The sequence below is a fragment of the Drosophila busckii genome, chromosome 2L (assembly GCF_011750605.1).
Source record: "Drosophila busckii strain San Diego stock center, stock number 13000-0081.31 chromosome 2L, ASM1175060v1, whole genome shotgun sequence".
NCBI classification, from domain to species: Eukaryota; Metazoa; Arthropoda; class Insecta; order Diptera; family Drosophilidae; genus Drosophila; species Drosophila busckii.
This window is the reverse complement of record NC_046604.1, coordinates 15976406-15994831: the sequence shown is the minus strand read 5'-3', so window position 1 is coordinate 15994831 and position 18426 is coordinate 15976406. Positions and strand designations below refer to the sequence as shown.

Sequence of the window (18426 nt, the reverse complement as noted above, 5' to 3'; positions counted from 1 at the left end):
AAATTCAGCAAGCAACGATCAATTGTCTGAAGTTTCACTTGTTGCTGCCCTGGGCGCCTCAACTATGAGTTGCTGTTGTTTTGACCCCTTGCGGTTTATGCGGCGCCCCAGACAAATTCATTTATGTTAATTCGGAGGCCAGTTCTTGGCACTGAGCGGAGCTGGGCTGAGCCGAGCTGTCTGTGTCTGCGAGATTGATGAGCGTCTTTTTTTTTTTTCTTTTGTTGAGATTGTCTATCTCGCACATTTCTCGGTCATAGCCACAAAGTGCATTAAATTATGCAACATTAGGCGTAATTTATTTTACATTTTACTTTCGTTTACTTTACATTTCTTCTTTTTTTGTTGTTGTTGTTGCAGCTTTAACTAATTTAGTGTGTGCCGCCAGCCAAGATGCGCTCGTCGTTCGCCGTGGTAAGCTCAGTGGCATAGAAAACCAATTTCCTAGTTTTACAATTTCTCAATTCCATCTTATCGTCTTTGCAGCTCGCTGCAGTCCTCTTTGTTGCTCTGCCTTTCCAGGCAGCTGCAGTGAAACGTGAGGCGCCATTGAACAATGCCTACTTGCCACCGTCTACGCCGCAGCGACCTTCGTCCAAGTATGGTGCTCCGCCCTCGAGCTCGTATCTGCCACCAGCTTCCGGTCCAGCTGCACCACCAAACAACAAGCTTCCGGATTCCAGCCCATCTATTCACATGCAACGTCCTCTAGACTATCTGCGCAGCCGACAGACAGCTCCATCCTACTCGGGTTGGTCCCGTATGCCACCGCTGCTGCGCCATAGCATACCATTCTATATGGCGGCCTCATCCAGTCTTTGGCGCCTTCGCGTCGCGCCTCCCCGTCGAAACTACAAAGTAATGGACTCCGCCATCAAGAACATCACAGCCCCGACGCCCCTCTTCACTATGAGTACACCAACAGAGCAGATCTGCGCCTTTACACTAGCAGCTATGGTGCTCACACACTGCTCCAACCACCCACACATCAACACTACGGCCCACCAAAGCCAGTCACGGACGCTCCCAAATTCCCCCAAAGGAAAAGCTTATGGTGCACCCGCACCACACTCCTCCACTAACGAGCCACCCCAACACGTCCTGCTCCTTCCAGAGCTATGGTGCTCCCGCACCCTCATCCAACTACGGCCCACCAAAGCAGTCTGCGCCTTCCCAGAGCTATGGTGCTCCCGCTCCCTCGTCCAAATATGGTGCCCCGAAATTATCGCCGCCATCCACAAGCTATGGTGCACCCTCTCGTCCATCGTCCAGTTATGGCGCGCCAAGCGTAAGCAGCTTTGTGCCTCTACCTTCGGCTCCTTCCACAAACTACGGAGCTCCATCCAAGACTCAAACTTTGGGCAGCAGTGGCTACACCTCTGGTCCAGCTGCGCCACCTTCGTCCAGCTACGGAGCGCCTTCATCCTCATTTAAACCCATCTCTTCCCACAGAGCACCATCCTCATCTTATTCTGCACCAAGCCCTAGCTCCAACAGCGGCGGACCATATCCTTCAGCACCATCAAGCTCTTACTCGGCTCCTAGCCCAAGTGCCAACAGTGGAGGATCTTATCCCTCGGCTCCATCGAGCTCTTACTCCGCACCCAGTCCATCAGCTAACAGTGGAGGACCTTATGCCTTCAGCACCTTCAAGCTCATTACTCCGCGCCCAGTCCATCGTCTAACAGTGGAGGACCTTATGCCATCAGCTCCTTCAAGCTCTTACTCGGCACCCAGTCCATCAGCTAACAGTGGAGGACCATATGCTGCTGCTCCATCAAGCTCTTACTCCGCACCCAGTCAATCGGCTAATAGTGGAGGGCCCTATCCTTCAGCGCCCTCAAACTCTTACTCCGCACCCAGCCCTTCGGCTAACAGTGGAGGACCTTATGCAGCTGCTCCATCAAGCTCTTACTCCGCGCCCAGTCAATCGTCTAACAGTGGAGGACCATATCCTTCAGCACCCTCAAGCTCTTACTCCGCACCCAGCCCATCGGCTAACAGTGGAGGACCTTATCCATCCGCTCCCTCAAGCTCTTACTCCGCACCTAGCCAATCGGCTAACAGTGGAGGACCCTATCCTTCAGCACCCTCAAGCTCTTACTCCGCGCCTAGTCCATCGGCTAACAGTGGAGGATCTTATGCTGCTGCTCCATCGAACTCCTATTCAGCTCCAAGTGTTTCAGGTCCATCCAGCTCTTATTCTGCCCCAAGTGCTTCAGCCAATAGCGGTGGAAATTATCCCTCGGCGCCATCAAGCTCCTACGGTGCCCCTTCATCTGGTAGCTTCAGTTCCGGCTCTGGAGATTCCGGATATGAATACTCCGGACCCAGCCAGGTACCCGAGACTATACAGCAAGGTTATAGCTCCAATGGTGGTTATACCTATCGCAGAAAGTGAACCACTTTAAAAAGCGTCCAAGTGCCTTAAAAATACTCATGGCCTCATGATCCCATAAAAACCCATTAATATCATTTCATCGAAATCGCCAAACTGTAAATTATTCGCCCTTTTGAACAAAAGCTTGACCCTCTTAACTGTCCACACGTCCCCTGAATGTTTAGCTTGTAATAAGTATGTATTAGACATAATCAATATGTTTTGTTAAATAAAGAAACTGAGAGAATTATCTTAAATGCTGTTCGAGATTCTTTGTAGCATTAGAAATTGTGATCGACATTATTATGTTAGGGTTACAACTACAATGCAGACTTTGATTGCTGTTAAAGATCGCTGCGCATCCGTGACATTCGTGAAATTCTTCCGTTCAGCTAATTGGCAGCCCAATGACAGTTGAAGGCTTTCAAATTCAAAAGCAGCTATGATTGCTATGCAAATTTATGAAAATACCGGATATATACGGCAGCTGCCACAACATGACAGCAATATGTACAACAACAACAACTGCAGAAACTATTAGCGCGTAATTCTTGTGCCTAACGTCAGTTAGACTTGCCCTCGTTGCAAACATTCTTATAATCCGCTGATAATTAAGATAACTTACTAGTTAATAGCTCTATTTTTACATATAATACTTGTTATAATTCTAGCTGTTGTACTTGCTGAGTTCTGGTTGCTCATACAGACAATATATACATATATTATTTATAAATATTGTCAAAGCTTCTATAAAACCTATTTAGTTAAACATTTTTTTTTTTAATATTAGGGTTAAACTTATAAAGAATATTTTATTTAAAAAATTGTAACTTAATTTGTTTTATTTATTTTGCCTTTTCCAAAAATTTAGGAAAAACAGTTTAAAATTAAATTTATTAACGCGCGCCTTAAGATATAAATGTTTAACAGCGGCTCCGCTCTTGCTGTTAGTTGCTCTGTTATCTCTGGTGGCCCCTAAGTGACTATCGTAATCGATATCGAGCGCAGCTAGGCGCGTATTTTGAATGTGGGTAAATTTAATAAACAAAAGGAAATAAATAGAGATGGAGCGTAATTACAATTTATTTGTACTAATAAATATATAAAAAAAAAAATTAACCTATGTGTATCTATGTATGGATACGTGTGTCCTTCGTATAGATGTATATAGAAGAATATCGCTCAGTTGCAAACATTATATATGTTTGATTGCTCTCAAAAATATTGTACTCATCTTGGTTGCAACACATATCTATATTCTATATATATATAGTCTATATAGCAATGCTGTACACCTTTCGTTTGAAATCGTTGCGTCTGTGCTTTGACTTTCCTTGACAGCTTGCTGTCAACTATTTTCGTTAATTGATCAATTGCTCTCTTACATATTATTGCTGAGTACGAGATGATTGATAAATGTACATAAACATATTAAATATTCTCTACTTATACAATGCACAGAAAATGTTTCAAAAATTGTGCCATTAAAATACAAAGTGTGAAACATATTTTGACTACACTTTATTTTGAGATTACTAATCAGCTAATTTTGTTTACAATAAAAATAAAAATTCTCTAAATATAAACAAATATGTATAAATTCTAATCAAGATAACCATTTGCTATCCATTTGAACAAATCAGTCATCAGTGTTTGTTGCGGCAGACGATAATCCGCAAAGGTTTCCAAGTGCTCATCTGCGGAAATGCGAAAAGAGCGACCCAAGCCTTGCAGAGCCTGTTAGAGTAATTAAAATAAATTACTAAAATATTTAATATGTTGAGAGATATGTTGAACTTACGCGCATGGCATCCTCATCTGTGGTATCATCGCCAGCGAAAATTATAAACGCTTCTTGGCTAAAATATTTACCAAATTTGTCTTTGAGTATATACAAGGCAGCTTCACCTTTATGCCAGTCCACTGGCGGCTTGGCTTCGATGGCTTCATGTGCCAGATTGGCACGAAAGCCATGACGCTGGCAAATCTCCATGGCCAGTTGCTTCAGCTCCGGCTTGAGCTCAACAGGCGTATCACGATAGTGATAGGTAAGTGAAACATGCTTATCCTCCACCCAGGCGCCATCTCTTTCCACACGCTGCTTCAGCTCCTGCACCATATCCATATAGTTCTGCTTGATATCCGCTGGCAGCTCGTAGTCATGTCGTGAGCCATCTGGATATTCAATTTCCAGTCCATGATTGCCCGCAAACGTAACTCCCTCGATATTTACATGCGCCTTGACATCTTTGAGTGCGCGTCCAGATATGACAGCTACAAATGTTTTTGGATGCTTTGCTAGCTTGCGCAGTGTCTCCTCCAGTTCCACAGGCATTTGCGTTTTGCTGGGATTCGAGGCAATTGGAGCCAGTGTGCCATCATAGTCCAGCAGCAAGGCAAGATTGAAGCCTTTTTCAAAACAGCTGAGCGGGAGAAATTATATAATTAATAATCATAGCAATTTGTTTAATTAATGTTATAAATAATTGCCACTTTAAAGAGTTTAAAAAGCTGTGAACTTAAAAAATTTTAAAATATTCTTTCTAAAATTTTTTGATTTTGAATATAATTTTTAAAAAATATAACAAAATTTCTACATTTCATTTGTTAAGCATAATTTACTATTTAAATTTATTTTTTGCCCTTAGCCAAACTAATAACTAATTTTTAAAACTTTTGCACGCATTTTAGGTTGTTTTAATTTGCAGTTCATAAACTCGAAGCTTTTTTTTGCTGTCTGTCTGTCTAAGCTGTCTTATCAGCAATGTTAATCAAATTACATGACTGTCGCTGAAGGTCACTTAAAATGACAATGTTTACAACTTAATTAACTATTATAACTTACCTGGAACATTCCTTTTGGAAATCCTCTGCTTTGCTTATAACAGTTGCAATACGTTTCTCCGACATTGTAAATTTTAACTAAACACTAATAACAAAATTAAGCGTTACGATTCTTCAACTTGGTTGTTGTCGAGTTAAGCGCGCTTTGAGTACTGCTGGTTACTCTCAATTGCAGTTTGCTTTTTAAATCTGTTTCAACTGATAAGAACAGCAGAAAGAGAGTGAGAGTCGAACGCTCTGTGCTCTGTGCTAATCTCTCTTAAGTCGCTGATCTTTAATATTGATCGTTAAGCTTAATGCTTGAGTCTCTGCTCACTTGTTGCTGCTCGTTGCTGTAGCTGCAACGTTTTGTGGCTTTCATAAGGGCAGGCATGAGTTTTTATAATAAACTCGCTCATTGTCGTACATTTCCTTAAAGTAGCTTTGTGTTTTTTCTTTTTGGAAACAAAGACTCGCCCCTTTAGCTATTTTCCATTATACGCAATGCATCATGCGTTTAATTCGTGTCTGTGGCATGCTACATTTTATTGGGGCATTGCGCCTCAAGTTCATGCGCGATTATTTATGCGGTTTTGTATATATATAAAGCATAAATTATTATAAAAATCTAAGAACAGGTTTACAAATAAATTTGTTAATCTCTTTGATATGAGCACGCCCTGGGGTGTTGAATTTTAAGGGTCTGCGCTGCGGGTGGTGGGCGCATAGTTTATTATCTGTTAAGGTCGCAGATAGGACTTAAGTAGATAAAAAGGTTGCAGTTTTTATTATAAAAACAGGCAAAAACAAGCTGCTGCTTTGATAGCGAAATAAAAACAACAAACATGTATTTTAATTTGTTTTTCTTTTTATATAAGCAAATGCCATTCAACATAGTTATATAATATTTAAAGCCATTTAGCCTCGGTCAAGTTTTCTTTGTTAATGAAAATGAAAAAATCAGCTTAATAAAGTGGCAAAATAATATTAGAGTGAACACTTATGCTGCATTTCATATTTATTTTTATTTAATATAAAAGCAATATTCTAATTTTTGAATGAAAAAATATGTAAACAGCTTAAAAAATATAATATTAATATTATAATATTATATTAAGTATATATTGCGTTTAAATTTAAATTTGTATTTATTTTTTTTAAATAACAAATTTTATTTACGCCTCAAAAATTATCAGTTAATAATTATAAACGCATTATAATAATTAAACCAAAATTTGTTGGCTAAAAGACAAATCACAAAAGGCTTAGAACTCAACCCAACTGCTGCCTTGACTAAATTAATGAATCACGCTATAGACATGCCCCAACTGCATGTTCCCCATTGCTCACAGCAAACTCTAAAGAGAAAGAGAGTGAGAGCGGGAGAGAGTGCTGTAGACTGTTTGCACTCAATATTAGTTAGCACAAACGATAGATAGATAGTTAGCCCACAAACATTCGAAGCTATCTAAAGTCAACACACCCACTGGGGCCTGGTCGGCGGTTCTAACCAGAGTTGTCCACTCTTGATATGTTAATAAGGCTGCGAGCACAGCTGGCGATTAATTGAAATCATATTGGACTCTTTTTGTTGCTATAAATAAATTTCACGCTGTAAACAAGTGTCTGGCCAAAAAAAAAAAAGAAAAGCATTTCAAATTGATGCCATTTGATGTGTTAATTGTTATTGAAATGCCCATTAGCAAAAACATTTGTGATTTGTCATACAATTATTAAGCGTTTCGCTTTTGATTGCATTTTTCAACACACAACGGAAATGGCCAAACAAGATTAATAAATTAAGACGTCAACTACGAAATTTTCAGCACCTTTGGCTCATCTTAACAAATTAGTTAAACACACTACAGTTGTGGTAAACAAAAGCTGCTGATGCGTAAACAACATGAATGCCAAGTGACTTGACTGGCAGCTATGACGATAATAGCAATTGACCCCACACACAGGTGGGTTTGGGAGTTCAAAGTTAAGGCTGTCACAGGCAACCAGGAAGGGGTTGAGCTAAGGCGACACCTTGCGGCAGTGAAGCGTAATGAATGCTTACTTTCTCTTTCGAGCCATCTCACTCCCTCGCTCTTGAGCTATTTTCACCTGTTGCCAATTGAGCAGTAGCCCCTTCCACTTGGCCACTTGTCAAAAGCAATTAATGAGTATGCAATGTGTATAAACAGCTGATAGATAGTTGAGCATAAACCACTACAAATACACTTTGTTTAACAAAATATGCAAATAAAAATGATATAAATAAATTATGTACAATTGATAATAAGTATAGCTAAACATCCACCTAAAAAATTAATAAAAAAAATGTGTATAAAAATATATAATCAAAATATTTTATAAAATAAATATATATAAATATTATATAAAAAAATATTCTGCTGCAATTATTTTCTATACTTTAAATTTTTTATAAATTGGCAAATTGTCATTGCTCAAAGCCCAAAATAATTTTAAAATAATAATAATAATAATTTCCCTTGCTTATAGTGATAAAAAGTGTTTTAGCAACTATGAATTCTGCATTTACAATTATAATTTTTTTTATTAAACAGTTTTACCTTAATTTCATATTTAAAATATATTTATGTATTTAGTTGATGAAATTACTAAGCATTCAACGCTGTAGCTCTCACATGATTACAGCAATTTAATTAAATATCATACGATTTAGCTGAATGTTAGCATTGCCCAGCATCCACTCAACTTATCCTAGCTCCACATGTGCTAAAGTAAACAACATGTGCACCAAAAAAAAAATAAAACTACCCCGCTGTACCATAAGCTGCTCCCAGCATAACACTTGGCGTCCTAAAGTCAACAGGTTGCCACCCATAAATAGAAAAAAAATACATGTGTCCACGTGCATATAATTGTACGGATTGTCCGTCCGTCTGTGACTCACTCTATCTCTGGGGTCAGCATTAGACATGTCTCATTTAACCAACATGGGCAAATGTTTGCATATATTTTTGCTACAAAAACACGTGGGACGGCTATTGCCTAGGGACGAAGGTCAAAGGACATGAACCACAGCAGGCAAATGCTAGCAGTGTGTGTAAAAATTATTTATTTTACGCTTAAAACATATTTTTTTGTTGATTTGCTGCAAGGCTTTTCATTTGAATTTGCGCTGTTTACAGCTGTTGCTGTTAACTAACAGTTTGCTTAACAGTCAGCGCATAGTGCTGTCAGCTTAGCGTGCAGCTAGCTAGAAAAAAGCTAAAACTGCCAAATTATGCAAATATGCATAACATGAATAATTTTTTATAAACAATTATAAAATAAATTAATAATTATATTTATATAAAAACGCTTACCTGTTGCGCTGTCGCTGCCGCTAGCGACTGCGCTGCCAGCCGGTGTCTGCGTTGGCGCGCGCATTTGTTTTTGTTGTGTTTTGTTGCTGTTGCTTATTCGCCTGTTTCAACGCTAACGCAACGGACGCAGCTAACGGATCCAGCAGCAGCAGCAACTCCCAATTGTGTAAAAGAAAATATTGCGTATACGTATTTATAGTGTGGCAAACTGACGTGTTTTTATTATTTTTATGCACTTCCGCATGCAACTCTTCACTTACTCACTGTGAACTTTTACGACGCGTTTTAAAAAACGTCGCGCAGTCGCCGCGCGCGATTTGTGACTTGTTGTTGTCGGGCCTGTTGCGAATTTTCATTATTATTTTACAATGGCATGCTGGCCGCGTCGCAATAAACACGCATTGAGCTTTGGCAAGGGGTAGTGAGCACACACACCCCCTCATATGTGCAATACTATAAAAGCATAATTGCTTGTCGCCTTTGGACTTAATACGCGCAAGGAATCAGAGCGCAAAGGTTCCTACTTACCTAAAAAGAAATAAATAAAATATAAACTAAAAGTGTTACTTCGTCGTACGGTGCGTATACTTATTTTTGTTATACATTGTATGTGCAGCAATAAATTCAAAATATATAAAATCTTTAGTTTATGACGAATACAACAAATGTTGTAGTGTTAAATAAGCAAACTACCAAGTGTTCAAAAAAAATAAAAACAACATTTGCGTGTTTTAAAATTTTGTGTTAAATTTGTAAACAATTAAATCAGCAGCCAGTGGCGCTGTGTGCAAGAATTGCGCAGGGGCTAACAAATATTGAAAACTTTTGTTCAATTTTAAAACTATAAATAAATGTGTAAAGCTATTTTTAATTGTTAAACCCCTTTGTGCACGCCACTGTTTATAGCTGCTAGCACGACCTTGCTGTGTGAGATTTCCGTTACGTTCATAATTTAACCAAATATGTTTCGGCAATCTCATCAATTTGAGAAAACGCAAAATATTTATTATACGCTAATTTTCATTTATTTTTATATCTACGCTTACCATAAAAAGTTATTAGTTCATTTCAAACTAAAAACTTTGGCTTTGATGTTTTTTTTTTGCAATGCCATTAAAATATGTTTTTATATTTTATCCAACATGTAAAATTTATTTGCTTGTTCATCATTTTAATTAGCTTTAGATAGTTTCGTGTGGTTTATTTCCGTAACAACAGCAAATGTTGTTGCTGCTTTGACTTTGAGCAAAAAAATGCGTGCGCTGTGTGATTTCTGTTTGATTTGTTTGATAAATTTTAAATTTGGCAGCAAGGCCAGCAAATAAATTAAAACAAAACATAGCAAAAAATATAAAAACAAAATAAGTGAAAAGCAAAGACGCGTGCCGGCAACCAAATTGTTTGCTTAACAAATAAAAATATAAAAAGTTGCATTCTAAGCTTCCAAAACGTTAGCCACGCCTACAAGTGGGCGGCTTGGCGACTACTGGCGCTAACTTCTGGCTTTTGCTACTAAAAGCCGCAACAACTTTTTATTGCTGTGTGTAAACCACAAGCGCGTGTGGTGGCAAAGAGGGGGGAGGGGTCTCAAGCGTTTCTTTCTGGTGACAATCGCTGGTATCATAATTCATTGTTCATTGAGATTGAGTGGCTCTCGTTTATGCCTTGATCGTAAACTCGAACTATACGAGCAGCCAGACAAATGGTAGCTACAAGTTATTGATATTTCAAGTACACTTGGCAAAAAACTTGAGCACGAAATGCAAAATTATGAAAAATAAATAAATGAGAATGCAACAAAAATAACATAAAAATTTAGCAGTAGTTAAAAAATGATTAGCAAGACAAAAATTAAACTGTTTAAAAATTATAATAAAAGCAAGACAAAAATTAAAAAGCTTAAAAACTAAAACAGTTTGTAAATTTAATAAAAAAAAATATTTTAATTTAAATTTCTACTTTTTGTTACTAAAATCTGCTAAAATTACATAAAAGCTGCGCTAATTAAGTTATGAAACAATTGTCGTGTAATTTTCAAACCAAAACCTTTTGCGCTTTCGCACATACAAGTGCGTAAAGTATACGACCCATTGACCCAAAAATAAAAATGCTGCCTAAAGCGTCATTAATGTTTTAGTCTGCAGATTAAAAGGCTTACGAGCCAAAAATAAATAAACATATTACTGCAAAATAGCGCACAACTAAATAAACTTGGAAATTGCGCAATTTTTTTGTTTGTGATTAATTCGGGTGCGCAAGCTTAAGATTTAAAGCTGTATTTTGGGCTTAAGGAAATAAGCAGTAACTATTTTTGTTGCCCTTGATAACAATTTATGCACCTTGCTTGCGGCTGGGGCTAACAGCTGGCCTGAGCGCTCTCCAGCCTCCCCGCCCAGCACGTGTTGGAGACACACGAGAGAACCCAACGGAACGTGCGACGTACATAAACCGCTGAGCCACTAAACCACTTGGCATAGCTTAGTATCTGCATGTTCCAACATGCGTGTGTGTGTGTGTAATTTAAGTACTTGCCGCTCTTGGCATCACATTACTCACAATGCTCTTCAGCTCTTCAGCTTCAGCCACACTGGGCATGAGTTGGCAACTTTTGCGCTGCTCTATGCTTATTTTTAGTTAAATGCCGCTTATCACTCACTCACTCACTCACTTCACTCTTGGGCTAGGGGTACTACCGAGTATGTTGATGAGGCAAACGCCTAAAATGACATTTATGATGGTTGACTTGTATTTATGTGTTTGTACTCGCTTCTAACAATAGCTCGCTTGCAATACTCTAGCATAAGGTATAATGCATAATGCGTCGATTATATATAATAAACTGATATAAGATTTAAGCCCAAGCGCTCAAAAGTTATAGCAGTTTCACTTTTATTTTTAAAGCTTTTTACAAAAATGAAAGTGAAATTTATATAACAAAAATTTTAAATTAAAGTAATTTTTATATCAGTTTATATAACAAAAATAAAAAAATAATAAATACTTTAATTTTAAATTTGTGTAATATAAATTGAAAACAATTGCTTATATTATAAAAATAAAATTTAAGTACTCTTTGATTCTTATTTATTGATTTATTATTATTATTAAGTATTTATTAATTTAACTTGTACAAAAAAATCAAAATTATAGAATTATATTTCTTTTCTATCATTTATATTTATTTTAATAATCATAAATAATTTTAATGTTATTCTTTCTTGCAATTTAGTTGCTAAAAACTAAGTTAAGCTTCTTGTAACTTGCATTTCGTATTAAATTTCTAACGGTGTTTTTAATAAACCACGCGTGTATCTATTTATATAAATATCTTTATTACTAAGAATTTTCAACAATTGCAGTCTATAGTTGAACTTGAGTGCAGGCGTAAATTTCTAGGAATTTAGCAAATGCGCCAAGACAATTGATGAACTAGAAAATAACAAATATACTTCAATAAGCACAAATCTCTATAAATAAATCTATTTACAGTTTTAAGCTATTTTTATTTATGGCAAGAGTCTTTAAAATCAATTAAGTGTTAGCTGCCTAGCAACTGTCATTTTAACAATAAATTGTCAAGTAGTTTATTGAGCTATTACAAAGTTATAAAATATAAACACTTCAAAGAGTATTAACTAATTGAGCAAAGTTACAGCAAAACACAACTCAGCAATTTCCTCTTTTTTTTTGTATTTATATATATATTTTTATTTTTTTTGGAGAATTAAGCCAATATACTTTTCAAGGTTCTGCGACGCAGACAACCCACATGAAAATGCCGCGTCAAAACAAATACTTTGAGCGGGGTGTTGGGAGGTGGGGGGTTGGGAAGCTGACCGCTCTAACTCTTCGACGCGACATGGCGTCTAACAATTTCGCATTTTCAATTTCAGGGCCAAACACAAAAGGCAACAACAACAACAAAACAGCGAGTGCTACCAATGGCAACAGTTGTTATTGTTAATGTTAACTCACTGTGTTCGATTGTCGTTCGCTTGGTAATGAAGTGAAATGACAAGCACAATTGGTAGCCAAGTTAGAGTGAGTGAGAGACGCTGGTGGGGCAAAGCAGTTGAGGCTGCGATACGCAGCAAGATACTTATGTATATGACTGTATGAACATGCAGCACACACAACTGCGGCGCTTCCCATGACCTTAGAGCTAAAGTGGAACTTGAATTGCTCTATGACTCTCTGCCATGGCTACATAGCCCCATTCATACCTATGCACTGCGCGAAATAATTGACAACAAAAGAAAGTTACTTAAGTATGGAAAAAAGTACGATACGAATACAATTTTGAAATAAATAATCTTATCTAAAAATATGAATGTTTTTAGTGAAATTTGTATTTATATTAAGGAAAATCTATATGAAAACATATTTCTTTAAAAGAAAATCTAAGAATGAATTGAATGTGGATTTAGTATATATTTTTAGAAAGATTTGCATTTAAATTTTTAAATACAATTAATTTAAAAGATTAAACATTAAAATTAATTTAGAACAGAAGATTTGCATTTAAATTTTAGAAAATAAAATTAATTTAAAACATTAAACATTAAAATTAATTTAGAACAGCAGATTTGCATTTAACTTTTACATAATAAAATTATTATAAAATTTAAATGCATTTCTTTCTTAAAAAAAAACACATAGTTAAATAATAATATTTAAAAAAATAAATATTGTCATATTTATTTAAAAAAAAGTAAATCATTCTTTTTATATTAGTTATACTCCTAAATTTCTCTCAGTGCAGCTCAAATTTAATATTATTTTTTCTGCGTTGGGGGCTCTACAATCGAAGCTACTAGTAGTCGCTAGTTGACGTTGTTTTTGTTATTGGTCAGCGGTTAGGTTGATTTGATTTTCTATGGAATTTTAAGCAGCATAATAATCAACAACAACATCATAATCAACATCAACATTGCCCCATCAGTCGACGACACGTGCCGCAAGCGCAACACGGCGCACATTTTGTAACTCAATCTAAACTCAATTTACAGTCCTTCCTGTCGCACACACACACACCGGCAATAGTATGAGTGTAAGCCAAACTCTTGAGCTATGAAATATAGCACGCAATAAGTTTCGATAAACATAAACAGGTCGTCAACCCAGCAAGAGAAAGTAAAGCCCTCTTAGAAGACAAAAACACGCAACTTTCATACCTGACCTGAACGAAAATAATAGAAATATAGAAAGAGTGTTGGCAAGTTTTGTTGTTCCAAGGTCCAAAGTGGCTACGGTCACTGGGTCCTTAATGTATGCTTGTAAGCCGCATCTTATTATGTTACGTTATGGGCATTAGGGGTAGTCAGTAGTAGTAGCAAAGGGTTCAACTTATGTTAAGTAGTAAATTATTTAGAAATATTTGAATATGTTAGTAATTTTTGCTGTGCTTTGGCTGCTTAAATTAAATTACTTATGAATTATTTGCGTAAAATAATTTTATTTTGTATCAATTACTTGATTTATTAACAAATTTAAATAATGCTGTGCAGAAATTATGTAGCAAATTATTAATAAATAAATTAGATTTTTGCAAGCTGTTTTTATATAGAATTATTATAGCAAAGCTGTTAAGTTTGAACAATGATTACTAAACAATTAGCTATGCAAAATAATTGTAATAGTTTTCATTGAAATATAGCTGTGAATTATTTGTTAATTCGAATAAATTATTTATACATTTTATACTATTTATTAAGAAGCTTGAGTTGCATAGAATTTCTGAAAAATGCGTTTACCCATTAATAATTTTACTACTCTCAACTACTGACTACCCCTAATTGCTTGTCCTGCTGCCTTGTATAATGTTACTTAAAACTCATTAGTGTGCTTTAAAGCTATGCCTCTTATTCACACCCCCCGCTTGGCTTAGACCACTTGATTATATCAGAAGCGCCTTAGTAAGTTAGATGCGTGCGAAAATGTGAATGTGTCTAACGGACTAAGCAAAAGTAATCGTTGTAATTAAATCCAAATCAAAACAAACTTTGCTCTTAGACATGTATGGGCAATGTCTGTAACTAATGGACTTCTGTGCTGGCGCTGCAAAAAAAAAAGTAACTTTATTCTTTTTTTTGGTAACCACTTGATGCACGCAGCTGCGTTGGTTGTTACGTATACGCCGTGTTACGTATTGCAGAGAAATTGGTTCATTAGGCACGCGCGTAATACGTTTGTAGCCATGGCTTCTCTCTCTCTCTCTCTCTCTCTTTCGCTTACATTGAATGTTTGTGCTGCAAATCCAACTAATTAAATTCTACGCAGCAACAAATGTTTTCGCAAGGCGCAAAAGGTAAAGTCTGGCATAATCATAGCCATGCAATTTGTTGTTGTTGTTGCTGCTGCTGCTGTCTGATGAATATTTATCAGCAGTGCAGACAGACAGACAGACAGACATGTACTTTACCTGAACAACTATGTCAACAAAAGTGTGGCAACAGTCAATGTATATAAAATGTTATACTCTTTATTAAAGGCATGCACTTTAAGTCTTTGGCGGACTTTTTAATTAAAAATTTAAGCAATATTCATATTTAATACACATACCTGTTTAACTTCAAAACGAATTAGTTAGCGCTTGAATCCATTGTTGAGCACAGACAGCAGTCTGTAAAAAATATAATAAAATATTTTTTAAATTACAAGATAAATATAATAAAAATTAAATTACAAACATAAATTAAAATAAGAAAATTTACAACATTTTATTTGCTGTCTAAGAATCTATCTGCAGCTAAATTTATAAAAAAAATTAATTTTTAAATTGCAGTAAAAGTTAAATTTTTAAAAAGCGTAAATCAGCTTAAAAAAAAATTATATATACATATTTGTTTTATATAGAATTAATCGTTAACTAAATTTGTGTAAATAGTTTTATATTATTTATGTTATGGTGACATACTCGTTGAATTTTTAATTTAATTTTAAATTTGTTTAGTTTATTTTATGTTTACAAGCGCACTACATGCAACAATCAAGCGTTTATATATAGTTTGTTTACATCATGCTCTAAGTCATGAATGTCTCACCCACACACACACACAGCCAAGCTGCTTGTCAAGTCGAGTGATAATTGATATTTCATTTGTATTTGTTTAGAAAGTGTATTAGTTGTCTGTAATCTTGCAGATAATTGTTTTTGGGGCGTGTGTCGTATGTTTTATAATCATCATAATGCCGTTAATCATGATGAAGTCCCTGGCTGTGTCCCTGGTACTGAGACTATGAGCAGTAGCAATGGGCGCTTCAAAGAGGGTTAAATGGCGACGCAAAAAGTGTCCAATAAATGTTTCAAAGTTGTCGTTGTCGCTGGCATTGTTGACCTTATCAGCAGCACAGGCATACACACACACACACATGCACGCTTTGCTATAAACAACACACACACACTTACTTAGCTGCACACATGCTGTCGCCATCTTTTTTTTTTTGCTTTGCTTCATGTTTGTCAACGTAGTTGTTGGCGCTCAAAAGTATGCAATAATGTTTTATAGCTGAGGCCAAAAATTTGCGTGAGCGTCCGAAGCAGGTTGGCTTCAGTTTTAAACAGCTAGCAAGACAAGCTAAAGCTTTGATATGTGTCTTAGTGATGTCAGAGCTGAAGCTATGGGACAAACAAAAAAAAAAGTTCAAAGACTCTTCATGCTAAACTAAGAATTAGCTCGGCATAATTCCAGGAAATAACAATGTGTGAAGTTGTTGAACAAAAAAATGATTTACAGTTTTGTTTGATATATATAAAAGTAACAGTTTAAGTTTCCAACAATTTCAATTGTTATATAATAGAAAGTATAACCCATATTTTTTTTTAATTAAAATTTAATGTTTATGTTCTACTAAATTGTTGTAAGTTTTGCTTTTCATTCTATAATGCTTAAATAAATTTAAAAAAATATTATTAAACCTTTGGTATATTAAAAACATATAAAGCATTAAATTTGAATTTAATACATACTTGGCCATTGCGCAATAAGCTTTAGGTCGTTGAACTAACATAAGCTCCCCACTATTTCTCACTACATTTGACTGCCCCAGTCAAAGTAAATTCCGAAAATATTTAGCGCAGCCCCACAAAATAAAAAAAAAGAGCAAAACAAAAGGGAAACAAGAAAAGGTTGCGTCAATCATGCAGACTAGACTTGAGCTAAATTAAATGCTAAATCCTTGCTTTCACATACTTTTATTGCAGCACACACACATACGCACCAAAAAAAGAAAACGAAACGCGCTTGTATGCTTCTACCTTGGCCTGTGATGAATGCCACTTCACCCAAATCGTCGCTGGTCAAGCTGGGCCTGACCACCAATAAACAAAAGACGCTAAAGGTCATGGTGCTGGGTCAAAGCGGTGTTGGCAAAACAGGTGCGTGTCATTAGTAACAACAACAACAACAACAAAAACAAACAAAACAATATATGTTGCTTGCTCTCTTGTATTTATAGCAATGGTGGTGCGCTTTATTACACGCCGCTTTATTGGCGAATATGATCCGAATCTAGAGAAAATTTACACCTGCCAAACAACGCTGGACAATGAGTCGGTGCAATTTGATATACTCGATGCCACCGGACAGCTACAGGTGAGTTAAATAGACTGTCTAGTGTATCTAAATAGATTTTTGTATTCTAGAAAAAATATTTCCATAGCAACGAAATTAAATAAGAGAAATATTAATTTTAATTCCACTTTTTAAACTTTCGAAATAACAGCAAGCCTAATTTAGCATTATAAAAACTTGATTAAAATATTTTAATAATTTTATAGGAGTTAGATGGCGTTACTCTCGAGGCCAATATACGCTGGGCAGATGCATTCATCTTGGTCTACTCCATCACAGACAAGTGCAGCTTTGATGAATGCAGTCGCCTAAAGTTTCTCATTAACTACAACAAGCGACGCCGTAAATTAGGTTCGGCCAGCAAGGTAAGCAATTAAATAACTAACTAAACATATAAAGCTTAAACTTATGTTTTTTTTTTGTTAATTAAGGACTGCGCCCTGGATATACCAGTTATATTGGTGGGCAACAAGACAGATCAAACGGGCGATCGCATGGTAAACTTGGAAGAGGGACAAAGACGTTTTCGTGAGCTCTCCTGCGCCTGCTTTCATGAGATCTCAGTGCGCGAGAGCGTCGATCAGGTAAGCTCAGCCATAAATTCTGCTTTTAACAACTATTTATTTTGAATTACTTACAGGTGCAAAATGTTTTCCGCGATGTTTTCCGTTTCTGGCGCGTCTTTACCAAATTTCCAAAGCTCAAACGTTCCACCAGCGATGTGGCGCATGCAGCCAATGGCATTCTAACGCCCGATTATAGCGGCTCTTGTTCCTTTTACGATGCCACACATTTGGGTGTAACACGCCGCTCCTTTCTGATGCTTGGCAATGCTTGCCAGGAGGAGAGCAATGGCGATCATACCGAATCCAATGATGACATTGTCACCAGCAGTCTGCATAGCTCCCGCAGCGATATTGATGCACCGTTTCGTAATCGCGCCTCAACCGATGGCACACTACTCTCTAGGCCTAGACGCTGGCGTTATCCCCCACCCGGTTGTCTCTTGCCGCACACAAATCGCGTGGAGCGACGCATGAGCATCTCTACCAGAGGCAGTAATGCCAGCTATTAAGCTACGGCAGCTACGTTAGTCTAATTATTGCGCCAAATATACATACATACATACATATTAATAAATATATATATTTATAGCTAAATGTTAAATGTAAGTGTTTTTTATTCGAAATTTAAGAGCACTAACGAATTAAGAGCGGCCAATTCGCTGCACTCTAATTTGTTAATCTCTATTAGTTTAAATGAATAGAGTACACAGTAAAACAAAACAAAAAGAAAAAAATAATTGGCGGCT

At 36.5% G+C, this 18426-nt stretch overlaps 3 protein-coding genes across 3 annotated transcripts; 2 read left to right on the top strand and 1 right to left on the bottom strand.

Annotated features, from left to right (window-relative positions):
- The first annotated feature begins 393 nt into the window (after positions 1–393).
- LOC108606096 (pro-resilin) lies at positions 394–2401 on the top strand. Its single transcript, XM_033294943.1, is given in 5 exon segments — positions 394–414; positions 487–957; positions 1043–1648; positions 1651–1701; positions 1703–2401. Coding segments are annotated over 5 exon segments (1848 nt in total).
- Positions 2402–3933: 1532 nt separating this feature from the next.
- On the bottom strand, positions 3934–5490 carry LOC108602039 (trehalose-phosphate phosphatase). Its single transcript, XM_017990050.1, has 3 exons — positions 5226–5490; positions 4182–4803; positions 3934–4117 (listed from the first exon to the last, which is right to left on the bottom strand). Exons 1-3 carry the CDS (start codon positions 5288–5290, stop codon positions 3983–3985), a joined length of 822 nt encoding a protein of 273 aa, XP_017845539.1. The 5' UTR covers positions 5291–5490; the 3' UTR covers positions 3934–3982.
- Positions 5491–8803: 3313 nt separating this feature from the next.
- Positions 8804–18234, top strand: LOC108603023 (ras-related and estrogen-regulated growth inhibitor). The gene is made up of 6 exons (XM_017991427.1): positions 8804–9119; positions 16745–16918; positions 16999–17135; positions 17321–17479; positions 17546–17698; positions 17755–18234. Exons 2-6 carry the CDS (start codon positions 16789–16791, stop codon positions 18187–18189), a joined length of 1014 nt encoding a protein of 337 aa, XP_017846916.1. The 5' UTR covers positions 8804–9119; positions 16745–16788; the 3' UTR covers positions 18190–18234.
- The last annotated feature ends 192 nt before the right edge of the window (positions 18235–18426 follow it).